Raw genomic sequence first — 14778 nt, forward strand, 5'->3', positions numbered from 1 at the left:
AAGGAAGGGAAGTTGCCATAATTTCCTTGCAAAACATAAGAGGAAAACTGTAGAATTCACACAGGTCCTTGTACTGTCCTTTTGCTCCTCTGATGTCCCAGATGATGCTCCTTGTTGACCAGGCTGCTGCCTGCCCTGTATTGACTATTCTGGGAACTTAGACCTAAGTCTGCAGCTGACGAATAGGTAGACAAGGTGCCCACCTCGCTGACCGAGTCTGAATGAGACTCTAACTTGTTGTGTTCGCAGCACATTGGGAATTTTTGACATTTAACATTGATTATAACTATGTTCAGCCTATGAGAAGATTGCCATGCAGGAAGGAATTTGATATTTTTCTTAGAAATTTTTTTTGAGATTTAAAGTATAGAAGGGAAAAAATAACGCCTTTTGTTTTAATTCCACAGAATGGCAGCATACTTGTTTAACATTGAATTCTGTGCAAGAAAGAAAAAATTTAATATATTCCTTGCCAACCAGTGGTGGAAAAACCCTTGTGGCCGAGATTATAATGCTGCAAGAGCTGCTTTGCCGGCAGAAAGATGTTTTAATGATCCTTCCGTATGTGGCAATTGTCCAAGAAAAGGTATGCGTTTTTTTAAACAAATGCTATTTGCTAACATTATTTTGACATTAAGATATAAAAACTAGCATGAATGTCACAACATTTTATTGGCTGAGAAGAAGTGCCTCTTAAATGACGAAGAATTAATATTTTTAGGCTGTATGAAAGCAGTTTAGGGTACTTACTTAAAATCTCTTCAAATGCTAGTTACCTGTTGTAGAAAGTTCTATTTTTTTCTAAATTGGTGGATTAAACTCCATCTTATTATATGTTTTATTAATATTTAGCCTATTTTTTCAAGCAGAAGCTAACCAATTATTTTTTAAAAATAAGTGAGTTATTCTGATGATTTTGACTTCAAAGGAGACAATGGAAATTTACTTTCATATTATATATTTAAAAAGTTGCATTTATTTTACAAAGATCAACACATTATGGCATTTCCTAGCTATGTATGTCTTATGTGTGACCTTGTTCCCATCAATTGGTATGAAACACTATTTTAGCTGTTTTATGAATCCCAGTGAGCGCTTAATAATTAGAGTTTTTATTTACCTGTGTTTTTTGTTTTTGTTTACTTCAACTCATATTCTAGATTGCAGGCTTGTCAAGTTTTGGTATAGAACTCGGTTTCTTTGTTGAAGAATACGCCGGGAGCAAAGGAAGATTCCCTCCAACTAAAAGAAGGGAAAAGAAATCACTATATATTGCCACTATTGAAAAAGGACATAGCTTGGTGAACTCCTTGATTGAAACTGGGAGGATCAGCAGTCTGGGTCTGGTTGTCGTAGATGAGGTTAGTTACTACCTTTGTAATTTATTAACACTTTTATTATACTAACATATGTATTATTGTGCTTATGATGTAGATCTGCTTGGTACCTCCATAAGAATAAGTAATTTGCTTTAATATAAAGTCAATACAGGTGAAGACATTCCATACTTGATAATCTTAAATTTGCTTTTGTGTCAAGTGTTTCTTGAAGTGTGAATATGTGTGTGCGGTACGCTATTTTATAATAAGACTCGTGAATCCTAGATTTATCAGGGTATTGGCCCAAAACTCCTTAACAAAACATAAGATAAATAATGTGTTAATATATGTACTAAAGTTGTTATAGCTAGAATATTTAAGAGTTATAAAGCAAAGATTACATATTCGTTTTATATAAATATATGCACGTTTCATATAGGCATTAGATGAAGATTTACTTCTCTACTTGTTTTTTAATCTCAAAGTTGCATATGATCGGTGAAGGAAGCCGTGGAGCAATACTAGAAATGACTCTAGCAAAAATCCTTTACACTAGCAGTAAGTATTTTTTTTTTTTTGGAAGATGTCACTAATTGATTTATAATCAAGAGACTTATAAAAGACTTAAGTCTATCACTTGCTACATGGTGTAACACAAAGCAAAATAGTTAAGCTTTTTGCCTTAGTTTTAAAATTCCTAATGAGTAGGATTATGAAGATAAGTGAAATTAGTATTTGAGGAAGTCCTGCCAGCCAGCCAGCCAAGCCAGAATCTTACAATCTTTACTCTCACACATTCTATCAGCAACCAAATCCAATCTGGTTTCCCTCATAAAGATATTTATTCCTGTCCCCTCTTTGCTCCTAAATCTTTAGTTCAGTACCTCTTCCTTTCTTAAGGTGGATTGCCAGAGATATCACCAAGCTCTTCTGTCTGTCTTTGGTCTTGATCACTGCCCTTCGTCCACCAAATCCATCTTCTCTACTGCCAGTAGGATGATCTTTCCCAAGTGGAAATCCAATAAGTTTATTTTACCATTTACCACCTTTTAGTAGCTCCCCTTTGCTTTCTGTACAAATCCCTAAGTGCTTACCATAGTCTTTTCTTCCTTTGGCTGCATGCTCACCTCTTCAGCTTCGTAGACTGCCCTTGTGGACTGGGAAGGGACAGCACTCATTCCTCTTTTAGGGAAGATCTCGAATGGTCATTTCGGGACAGAAGATAGCAGCAATGAAGGAACATATCCTAAGAAGCCTTTTTGGGTTTTGATTTAATAGCTAAGTCTATAGGAAGCAGTCGTTTTATACTGCCTAGGAATTCACGCGGCTCCATGAGCTTCATTTTTATTTAAAAAAAAAAAAAAAGGTTAGTCTGACAGCAAGAGCCCTTTAAAGGACTTCAAGGACTTTTTGTGAAGCAAGAGTTTGGGACTCACTGTGGAATGTATCTCACAACTGCTCACAAAGATGATCCAGACAGATAGCCAGACTATCATATTATACTCATTTTTATTTAGAAGTTTTAATAAATATTCTACTTTTTGCCAAGTTTATACACTGAAAATTTCTTTGAAACTCTATAAACTTCCAAGTAGTAACTTTCAGAGTGCCTGAAAAATTTCATTCTTTGACTGCCAAATTTATATTCCAGTAATATATTTGTATTTTTCTTACTTAGAACTAGCTCTCCCACCTCCCCTTTTCCCAAATCACTCAGGAAGAAGTCAAGAGCACAAAAATCTTGCAAAAATCATTTATGATATACTAAATAACACATTTTCCTTAATACTTTGGGGTTTGGTTTTTGTTTTTTTTTTTCCTTCCTTAGAAACAACCCAAATTATTGGTATGAGTGCAACATTAAACAATGTTGAAGACCTACAAGAGTTCCTTCAAGCAGAATATTACAGCAGTCAATTTAGACCAGTATGTACCTAAGGTTTGCACTGTATTGATTTGTTTTATATTCATCTTACTTAGAAACAAAAGTAGTGAACATATAAAAAATTCTATGGAGTAGTGAAGGGACATAATTTTACTCACCATGGCTATGGGCATAGAATTTGCATATAGGTAAGGGATTTTGGCTTGGGTCACTAAGGTATAATGTCGGTAACACTGGGAACAGTGCCTGCCTGTGGGCCCTCAGTGAACATTTATTAACTGAATGTTTCCAGACCCATTCTGTTTTTTTCCCTTCTAATTCTCTAAATTTTTTTATTTGGCCAAATTGAGTGAGACATGGTTTGAGTTATTGGCACATTAAAAATTTTATTTTAAAGGTTAAAAAAATTTCAAATACTTGTGCTTTGGAAGCTATAATACATTTTTAGTAAGGTAAGACTTCACCTGGATTTAAACTCCTCTGTAACAGCATTCCCAGAATGCTTGAAGAAAGTAAACAAATGTAATTTGCAGTTATTTGGAAGCGGCTCATAATATCCTATCCGTTTGCAGTGCTAGCGTGCATGTTCTGTGTCTGAATAGGCTTTCAGGAAATAATTTTTGAAAGCCACCAAATTTTAATTTGAAATTTGATGTTTTTACATTCGCGCTTAAAATGAAAGTTTTCAAGAGATATTTTGTGACCTTAATTGTCACACTGCATACTGTTCTTTTAAAAACTCAGTAAGCTGTGTTTACAAACTATTTTTGTCTACAAATACTGAGATTAAAAATAATATGGTGATATCAGAATTAAAACGGATGACTAGTAAGACAAAGTTTTAGATCTTGAGAAGACAACACTTTAACGAAAGATAAAGAGTGTGAACACTATGACTCACGCTTTTTGTGACAAATACAAAAGTGTCTGGTTTCCTTTCAGAGACTCAGTTCACAAGTATTTCTTCTAAGGATATTAACCCCTATTCTGATTTAAAGGGAAAAAGAGACCAAAAAAGAGAAATGGTAAAGCCAGAACTTTTAAGTTGAAGCATGCTTTACATATCTTAGAAAAACTAGAATATTTGTATAGTTACCGTTTTTTTTTTATAAAATATTTTACAAAATTTAAAAGTCTGGAAAGAAGAAGTCATATGTGGTATTAATTACAGATGTCCTTTTCATTTAAGGTTGAATTAAAAGAATATCTGAAAATAAATGATACAATATATGAGGTTGACAGCAAAGCTGAGAGTAGCATGACTTTTTCACGCCTCCTTAATTATAAGGTAAGGTTGAAAACCCTAAGTCCCAGGTTCCCAGACTTTGTGCCCATGTGTCCTGGAGCACCACAGAAGTTTCTAGTAGGTGCCACAGGATAGTTTAAATGTTTGAGAGAAACAGCTGATGCTTGACATCTGTTGGACACCATACAAACTATTGGTTCAGAATAGCTACTTTCCAATTGGAACATTAGATCACACTACATTCCTTTCTAGAACATCATATCTTTGTGAAATTGGGGTTTTTGTAGTTGTTGTAAGCAAATAACATGTGAAGTCAATCTGGAAAAGAAGAGGTCCAATCTTGAGTTGTTTGGACCTAACTACTTAATTAACAAAACTGTTAGGTATTTCTTTTGGCACTGGGGCTCTATAAACCAAGAAAATTTGGAAATCTCTCCTGTAAATGTTTATCCACTCCACAATAACAATAAAAGAATAATTTGTGGACCAAGTAGTTCAGATGTTAGTGTATAATAATATTAATGTATACTATACTAATATTAATGTTTTATGACTATATGAAAGATATTTAAAAGGGGAGAAAGGGGTTTTTACAGCAGTTTTAGAATTCTGTGAAGGTGTGTTACTCTAAATCTATATTTTAATTAGTTCTTTGACTTTTGGTAAAGTCAAAGAAACTGAGATTAACTTTAAATATTTTCTTCATGTTCTTTGAGCTCCTTGTGCCTGCTTAGCATTGCAAAAATTGTCATAATTTAGCAAAAGTTATATCTTATTTATGCAGTCATTCAACAAATATTAGAATCCATCTGTAATTCTTTCTGTGGACTTTTTTGTTTTATTTTGGTGAGATGGGAGTGTAGTGGGGTTATTAATAATATTAACGATTTTCACTTCTTTAATTTTCTTTAGTTAATTCTGGTTTTGAAAACTAAATATACCTAATAAAACCCTAATAACCTAAGGAAAAAGTAGGATTTAACATTTTGATATTTAATATAGATTTCATCTTTCTTGTATTAAATGAGAAGTTCACAGTTATAGATGACTACCTTTTAAGCCACACTGGTAGAATGTTGGCAGAGTTTCATGGTTACTAACTACTTTGTTCCTACCTCTTGTTGTTTGCAGTATTCTGATACCCTAAAAAAGATGGATCCCGATCACTTGGTAGCACTGGTGACAGAAGTTATTCCCAAGTATTCTTGCTTAGTTTTTTGTCCCACTAAGAAGAACTGTGAAAATGTAGCAGAAATGATATGCAAATTTTTAAGCAAGTAGGTTAATCTTTGAAAAATATTCTGTTTTATTTTTTTTAGGAATTACAGATTGTGTATTATATTTATTGAAGAAACACTATTTCCCGCAGACCAATTATATTAGGTGGTTATATTAGGTTCTAAAGGCCTTGACCTTGGAGAAAGAAAACTTAACTGTGAAATTTACGTAAGAAGTAGCCAGAGAAAAATTCTAAGGTTACAGTTGAGAGAATGCTGACCAATGTAATGGCTTAGATAAGTGATTCAAAACCTTGGCTGCACAGTGAGTCATCTCGGAGGCTTTTAAAAATCCCAGCGCTCAGGCTACAGCTTAGAGAATTCAGAATCTGTGGGAGCAGCACCCACGCGTCAGTTTGTGAAGCTCCCCAGGGGCAAGCCCAACACACAGCCAAGGTCAAGAACTGCTGGCCTACCCGGTCAAAAGACTAAGACTAATCACTGTGGGGACAAAGTGTACCTTCAGCTTTACCATCTCTTAAGTTAATGCCGTTGCTTCTGTCTTCTTAGTAAATGTCACGCTTAAGTCGTGTGGACATTTGAATTTGATTTCCTAAGTAATTAAGAAGTATATTGGTTTGTAGTTCTATGATATTTTATTTTTATTTTATTTTTTTTTATTTCGTCTTATTGTTATGGGGGATACAGAATTGCAGGTTACATACGTTGCCCATGTACCGCCTTTCCCCCCAATGTTCTATGATATTTTAACATCAGCTTTGTCATACCCATAAGTGAAAGTGTGACTGACTTTAAATACTATAGTTTAGTTTTTTTGTGCCCCTGTTGTCCCATGTGTAGTTTTATCACTTTTTCGGAATTCTTTTTGGCTCTTTCGCTAGTGCTAAATCGCTATTCATGGACTATTCACCTGGATTATGATGTAGTCATCCTGCACCTCCCCTCCTAATCCTACTGTCATGGATTGGTCTAAGACAGAATTAAATTTATTGAATAGCACAAAGATATAAATGTGTGGAATGAGATCAAGGAGTTGCTTATTTTGGGAACTGATAGTTGCCTTCACAATGATGAATTTTATGATAAAAACCTAAGGAAATTAAATTACCATTGAAAAAAGTATTCTCAGTAAATCACCCATTTTCTTAGAATAATTTAAGGTAATAAGACACTTAGCCAGCATCTCCATCACTGGGTAAGTGATGGAAACATTGTAGGATATTATTGAGGTTTCTAAAGTGCTGGAGTATAGACAGTGTTTACCATATAGTAAGTATGATTTAATAATATATTTTTTTCCATCTTCAGAGAAGAAAATGTATGCCTTAAAATGAAACAAACCATCTCAATGAACATATGTGTTGTAGAGAAAAAAACCATCGTAACATCTAGAGCAAGGGTCTAAACCTGGTATCCATGGATTCATAGAAGTTCAGGAATGAACTTCAGGAAATCCGTGAACTCTCTGAAATTATATGTAAAGTGTTTTGTTTGTGTGAACAGTTGTATTTTTCCTTAGCTGTAATCAGATTTTCACAAGGTTCTGTGATCTCCAAAAAGATTGAGAGAGATTGCCTAATAGTTAATGAAGTCAGAATCAAAATTCTAAATACATTTTATGTACTTATATCAATAAAAGTAGTACATTTTTTTTAAAAAATGTTTACATGACATCTACTAAAATGAAAATGATAGGCATTTTGTCACCGTGAGATCAAAGGTTCGTATTTCTAACATATCTTTCTCCTAGGGAATATCTGAAACACAGAGAGAAAGAAAAACATGAAGTGCTGAAGGACTTGAGGACTATGAGCAGTGGCAATTTGTGTCCTGTTTTAAGACACACTATCCCGTTTGGAGTCGCTTATCACCATAGTGGTTTAACAAGTGATGAAAGGAAGCTCTTGGAGGAGGCCTACTCCGCAGGCGTCCTCTGTCTTTTCACCTGCACGTCCACCCTAGCAGCAGGGGTCAACCTACCGGCTCGCAGGTGAGAGAGAAGTAACTGCCGGCCGGGCTGGAACTGGGTTCCATTCCCAGCTTGCAAGGAGCCCTTGTGTTGTTTACCTCCTTCTCAGGAGTGGCTGAGAATGTATCAAACGTTTTTTTCAGCATCTGCTGAGTTAATTGTTTGGTTTATTTCCCTTAATATTTTAACGAATATTAAATATTATAATGAAACAGTGAATGAAAAATAACAGTAGATTTCCTAGTATTAGAATTCCTTCCTTTTATGTTCTTCCTATCTGATTTTGATGTTAAGGTTTATCGTTCTAGTTGTGTAGAAACAGTTGGCAACTTTCTCACCTTCTTTATGATCTGAAAGAATTTATTTAACATAGGAATTTCTTTGAAACCTTGGAAAACTGATCCAGAAAGCCATTTGTGTCTATATCTTTTCTTAGAGCAGGGCCTCGATTACCTTTTTGTTACTACCAAAGCTGTGGGACTGGATAATTGATTTCCGCTCTTCATCATTTGTGACTATGGGGTATTCTTCTAATAAATGATCAATTTTTGTAAATTTTCTATGTCGAAAGATGTGTGTACCTTCTGTTGTATATGCAGTTTTTTCCATCTCTTTGAGTTCACAGTTGTCGATTGTGTTATCAACTCCTCTATTTTCTTACTATTTTTGATTCTTTGGTCCGTCAATTTCAGAGAAGTGTATTAGTCTCTCACTTTAATTATGTAGTTGTTGGTTTCTCCTTCTTGTATTTCTGTAATAGAAGTTTTTGCTTTTTATATTTCAAGACTATTTAGATATACAAAAGTTTACTTCAAATATCTTATTGCTGAATTAAGCCTTTTATCAATATAGTAGGTCCTTGTTTTTCTCATTTAATGATTTTGCTTTGAATACCAGGATTCGTCTTCTTGCTAAGCACATACCTTTTTCTGTTCTTTTATTTTCAACCTCTGTCACTGATTAACTTTTCCATGTTTCACACAACTGGAAAAAAAATGGAAGTTTTATATCCTATTTCTATTATTCCAGTGGTTACTCTTAAAATTGTAACAGTTGTAATCAAATGTTTTTAATCAGTTTAGAATTAATAACTATCCTCTCCTGAATATAACAAGAATCTTAGCATTTCCTTAGTATTAGGTCATTAAATATGAAATGTCTGATTTCAAATCAAAGGTTTATTTATATCTCATACAAGATGCAGTATAATTAATAAAATTATGCGCCTAAACTATAGACACAGTTTTGCCATCTGAACGGTAGCTTGCTTACGCCAGCAGCAAAGAAGCCTGGAGAGCAAGTGGGGATGAAATTGCAAAAGGTATTTTCCACAGCTTGTTGAGAATTGAATATTTGTCCTTTCCAGAAGTGGTCCAAAGCCTGGGAGTAGTGCTAGTCAGTTGGTGCAAGGTCTGGTGAATATGGTGGATGACAGAGAGTTTCCAAGTCCAGCCTCTGTAGTTTGAGCAGCGTTGTTTTTTGTTACATGTGGTCTTGCAAGAGGACTGGCCTCTCTCTGTTGACTAATCTCAACTGCTTAATCATAAGCATCCTCATCATTTCATCCAACTGGTTGCAGTAGACATACATTATAATCAATTGACCAGGTTTCTTGAAGCTGTAGTGGATAATAACAGTGCTGGACCACCAAACAGACACCATTTGCTTTTTTGATGATTATCCAGTTTTGTACTATGTTTCGGCACTTCATCTTTATCCAACTATTGTGCCGAATGCTTGTGATTGTCCAAAAGAATCCATTTTTCATCACATGTAACAATACGGTGTAGAAATAGTTCACCTTTATGTCATGACAGCAAAGAAAGGCGAGCTTCGAGATGATTTCTCTGCTGACACTTGTTTAATTTATGCGGTGCCCATCTATCCAGTTTCTTTATGTTGCCAATTTGTTTTAAATGGTCCAATATTGTTGGAATAGTAACATCAAACCTTGCTGCTAATTCACACATAGGTTGAGATGGATTCGCTTCCACTATAGCTTTCAGCTCATCATTATCCATTTTGGTCTCAGGTCGCCCACGTGGCTCATTTTCAAGATTAAAATCACCAGAATGAAACTTCTCAAACCATTGACATACTATGCATTCATTAGCCACATCCTTCCTAAACACTTAGTTGATATTTTGAGCTGTCTGCACTGCATTGGTTCCACGACAGAACTCATATTTGAAAATAACATGAATTTTTGACTTATTCATGGTTTCACAAAAAATGCTCCAAAAAAAAAAAAATTGAAAGATAATCACAAGTCAAAACATGTGTCTGAAAGAATGAGGATGTACCTTCACAATGAAAAAAAAAACAAGAAGTGTTAAAGTGAAATGTCAGAGATACCAACTGTCAAACTTAGTACTCAAGGAAATCAGACATTGTATACTTAATAACCTAATATATTCTCCTACTCTGCTGCATGTATGTTGCAATTACCCAGAATTTCAGTTCTAGATTTTTTATTTCCTTTCATCTTATAAACAATAATTATTTAAACTTACCTATAAATTATACTTGCAGAATTTTTTGTTTACCACTGCCTTTTATATCCCACATCTCTCTTCTGTAATTTCTTTTTTTTTTTTAATTTTGCCTTCCTAGCGTAATTAATTTTAGGATGCTGCGTTGGGATAAAAACGTTTGAGGCCAGGCGTGGTGGCTCACACCTGTAATCCTAGCACTCTGGGAAGCCAAGGCGAGAGGATCACTTGAGCTCAGGAGTTCAAGACCACCAGCCTGAGCAAGAGCAAGACCCTATCTCTACAAAAAAATAGAAAAACTAGCTGGGTATGGTGGTACATACCTATAGTCCCAGCTACTTGAGAGGCTGAGGCAGGAGGATCGCTTGAGCCCAAGAGTTTGAGGTTGCAGTGAGCTATGATGACTCCACTGCACTGTAGCCTGGGCAACAGTGAGACCTTGTCTCAAAAAAAAAGAAAAAAAAAGAAAAGAGCCGAGGTGGGCGGATCGTTTGAGCTCAGGAGTTCGAGACCAGCCTGAGCAAGAGCGAGACCCCATCTCTACTAAAAATAGAAGGAAATTATATGGACAGCTAAAAATATATATAGAAAAAAAAATTAGCCGGGCATGGTGGTGTATGCCTGTAGTCCCAGCTACTCGGGAGGCTGAGACAGGAGGATCGCTTGAGCTCAGGAGTTTGAGGTTGCTGTGAGCTAGGCTGACGCCACGGCACTCACTCTAGCCTGGGCAACAAAGTGAGACTCTGTCTCAAAAAAAAAAAAAAAAAGAAAAGAAAGTCTTTTACACAGATGTTGTTGCCTGTATTTTGGCCTCACATTTTAACTCTTCACTGGGAAAAGAATTCAAGGTTTAATTTTTTTCCTTTGGGGAAATATTATAAATATTTTTCCATGTCTTCTAGAGGCTAGTGTTGCTTATTTTTGTTTTTGCATGGATTTTCTGTTTTTTTCTCTCCAGAAGCTTTTAGACTTTTCTCTTTAACCTTAAAATTTCACCATGGTGTGTAATAATAAATGTAGTTATTGCATTCCCCTCCCCCTCATGTAAGAATAGCTTTACATGCATTGACTTACTAGATCCTAACAACTCTCGGAAAGCAGTCATATTTTATTATTTAAATTTTTATACAAAGGAAAACTGAGGCATTGAACAGTTTAATAACTTACCCAACAAATGAATAGTAAAGCCCAGGTTTGAACGCAGGGAGTCTGATTCTGCAGTCCTAACCTACCTACTTTTCACTCACAGGGCTTAGCACTTGGGTGGATGCTTTTAATCTAAGCTTCATGCCTTTTTTCTTCTTTAAGTAATTTTTTTCTGTTATTTCTTTCCTCCCATTATCTCTGTTCTCAGCTTTTGTAACTTCAGTTAAACAGGGTTGAGGCCTCTTAGATTGAGCTTTCATAGCTCTTTTCTTACATATTTTCAGTCTACTTTAGCTATGTGATTTCTTCAACTTTACCTTCCATATAAAAAAATCAGTTTTTAACTATACCCATTAACTATTTTTATTTTATTCTTCAGTTCTTCAATTGAATTTTTTGATGAATTTTTAATTTGTTTTTTATTTCAAAGAACTCTCTTTTATTATTCTTCCTTTATAACAGTCTACTTTCATAGGATGAGAATAATACTCTCTGGAATTTTCTGTGGATACTAATTAGTATTTTTAAAAGTTCTCTTCTGTACCCTGTATTATCTGGTTTTTATAAAAAGGTCATTTATTCTATACAATCTTGTTTTTCTTTTGTATCGTTAGTTTTCTTCAAGTATTTGGTAACCTTGGCTGCCTGTTGAGAATTATAAATAAAGCAGTAGGTTGATTTGCATAGGTAAGTGACATAGATTTTCTCTCACTTTTGGACAGGAAAGCCGACTGCAGACATTGATATACATGAACATGATTGAAATTACCACTTTTGTAGGTCAAAAATAGTTGAAATCTGCAATTTCATATGGCTCAAAATAATATAAATTCATAAATATGCACATGTTGGTGGCACATCGATTTTTTATTTATGGAGTATAGAATCAAAAAACTTCAGAGAATACTGCTGTAGATTGATCATAGGCCTTGTAGCTAGGCAGACTGGAGTTCTTATGATTGTTCCTGTAATTACTGATTTTGTAGTTTAGGGAAAGCCACTTAAATATTTGAGTTTCATTTAGCTCCTTTGTAAAATAAAATGAAATAAAATAAAAAAGAATATTATTACTAAGAGTTTTGTAAGGATTACAGATAATATAAATAAAGAACCTAAGATATCATATATTCTTGGTAAATAACAGTTACCTATTATTTTGAGTTACTATGTCATTAAACTTAATATCGCACAGAAATTAAGAGTTTTAAAAGTAGGTGCTATTTGCTGTAGATGGAATGTCACTCTTAATTAATGTTATCAATTCCTTAGAGTTATTTTACGAGCTCCCTATGTTGCTAAGGAATTTTTAAAGAGGAATCGATACAAGCAGATGATTGGCAGAGCTGGCCGTGCCGGAATAGACACTGTCGGGGAAAGTATCCTAATACTGCAGGAGAAAGACAAGCAACAGGTAACGCTCAGGCTGGCTGGCTGGCTGTTTCGTCTTCCTTTCCTGGGTCTTTCGCCCTTTTATGAGATCATCTTTTTAAAGTTAATTATTCGTTTCGCTTCATATGATGCTTCCTCTCCTATATGATTAAGAACTAGAAAGAGTAGTTTGAAAATTTTTATATTTCAGACAATGAAAAAGTATTTTCCTTATTTATCTTTCTTCCATTCTTATGAGGACAAATATTAAATACTTATTTTTTTCCTTATGTTTTTTTATCTCCTCCTAGCTCTATAAGATTTGTGTAAAGTGTAAAATATGTATATGGAACACCATTTATTTTTAATAATACCACAAAGCATAATATTGCTTTAACCTTTATAGGCATTGGCGTTAATAACCGGACCATTGGAAAACTGTTATAGCCATCTTGTTCAGGAATTCACCAAAGGAATCCACACTTTGTTTCTCTCTTTGATTGGCTTGAAGGTATTTCTTAAGATATTTCAATCTTATTACTGTTACCTGAGATAGCAGATGTTAAAGAGTTATACAAACTGTAAAGTGTTAAGAAAATGTTAACTTCTAATCTAATGTGGAAAAGAACAGTCTATGACATGACAAATCTGAGTCTAGATTGATATGTGTAGTTTTAACCCTCTGAGTTACAAGAAATGTGAAAAATCAGATTATAACCAGCATCTATCACAAGTACAAGACCGTGGATGTTACGGTGGATGCGAGGAACTGTAAAGCCGTGGGTCCTGGTGTGGAATAATCCGGCACCTCTGCCCTTACTAGGAATGAGGCACTCCTGCAATTCCGTGACCATTCGAAGATCTTACCAACACTTGGGAGATCGATATTACCTTTAGCAGGTGGGCGGGGAGCACAGCAGGAAAATGCTGTCTTACCTTGAGACCGGAGCACTCAGAGTCACGGGGAGATGAGGGGATGACGTGGCCGCGGGGTGTGGTTTTGTGGGCCTGGCCATGCGGAACAGTTTCACTCCACTGCACCACAGCTTCGTTCGAATTCTGTTCTAACAGCTGGAGTGGGGCAGCGGGAAGTCCAGGCAACGATGAGCTCAGGGGCTGAGCAGGCGGGCAGCTGTCATCCAAACCTGCGAAAGGGAGGCAGAACTCAGGCTGCTGGGTCGGGTCCTGAGGAGGACAGGCCAGGGATCCTCCTCCACCTGGAGGAAGGGGGCTGGAATTCTAGACAGGGTCAATAGCCACGGAAATCTTTAGGGTTGGAACTGAAGCAAAAGTCAAGTCCTCTGGACAAGAACCACCAAGTGGAGTAGAGTTGAGAGGCAAGAAGGGCAAGATCTGTGACCTGGGCACAGTGAGGGCAGAGGGCAGGAGGGCAGAGGGCAGAGGGCAGAAGGGCGGAGTGAGCATCCCTGGAGACACTGAGATCCGTGCTTTGATGGGAGAGAAGGAAACTGCAGGAGTTAAGGGAACATAACAGGTGTTAGGCCGTAGGATTCAGGGAGCCTCCAACTGTCGTTCATCACAACCATGTTTCAGACACCCTGCTAGACGCTTTCCGTTGTTTTATCTCTGATCTTTGCACACCTTTGAATAAGTATTGTAATTCCCATTTTACAAATAAACAGTTGGAGGCAAAGCGCAGCACATAGGTTAGGTGGTTTGCTTTTGGCCGCGCAGCCTCACTCACATGCCCTGGTCCACACCGCTGCCGTCTCTTGCCTGGATCCCTGCAGTGGTCTCCCCAGAGCCACCCTGCCCCACCTCCCCACAGCCCCTCCAAAGAATTCTTCACACGGAATCATCTTCCCAAAATGTAAATCTGAATGCCACCCCCTTCCTCTTAAACCTTGTTGGCGGTTTCCCATTGCTCTTGGGATGAAGCCCAGATTCCTTGTCCTGTTCTGCTGGGGTAGCTGTGTCCCCTGCCTGTCTCCGCAGCCCCCTCTTCCACCAGCCTTCTCACACCGCACTCGGGACGTGCCGGCTTTCTGTTTCACTTCTCAGACATACCCTGACGCTCCCCAAGCCTGGGGCCTGCCCATCTTCCCTCCCCACGTTCAGGTTCACTCTCACCCGACTCCTTGTCTCGTCAGCTCC

The 14778-nt window shown here is 36.5% G+C and overlaps 1 protein-coding gene across 3 annotated transcripts in view; it reads left to right on the forward strand.

The window, feature by feature from the left end:
• The window catches only part of HELQ (helicase, POLQ like), a 37852-nt gene that overhangs the window by 5260 nt on the left and 17814 nt on the right, over positions 1 to 14778 (forward strand). The window contains exons 3-11 of one of the 3 annotated variants that reach the window (XM_069485555.1): positions 408 to 586; positions 1161 to 1361; positions 1805 to 1877; positions 3148 to 3245; positions 4394 to 4492; positions 5582 to 5727; positions 7439 to 7678; positions 12565 to 12706; positions 13070 to 13174. In XM_069485555.1, the coding sequence (XP_069341656.1) occupies positions 408 to 586; positions 1161 to 1361; positions 1805 to 1877; positions 3148 to 3245; positions 4394 to 4492; positions 5582 to 5727; positions 7439 to 7678; positions 12565 to 12706; positions 13070 to 13174 (1283 nt within the window). Of the gene's footprint in view, positions 1 to 407; positions 587 to 1160; positions 1362 to 1804; positions 1878 to 3147; positions 3259 to 4393; positions 4493 to 5581; positions 5728 to 7438; positions 7679 to 12564; positions 12707 to 13069; positions 13175 to 14778 lie in introns of all 3 variants that reach the window. The other 2 variants (XM_069485556.1, XM_069485557.1) reach the window with 2 other exon arrangements.

The sequence above is a fragment of the Eulemur rufifrons genome, chromosome 13 (genome assembly GCF_041146395.1).
Source record: "Eulemur rufifrons isolate Redbay chromosome 13, OSU_ERuf_1, whole genome shotgun sequence".
NCBI lineage: Eukaryota > Metazoa > Chordata > Mammalia > Primates > Lemuridae > Eulemur > Eulemur rufifrons.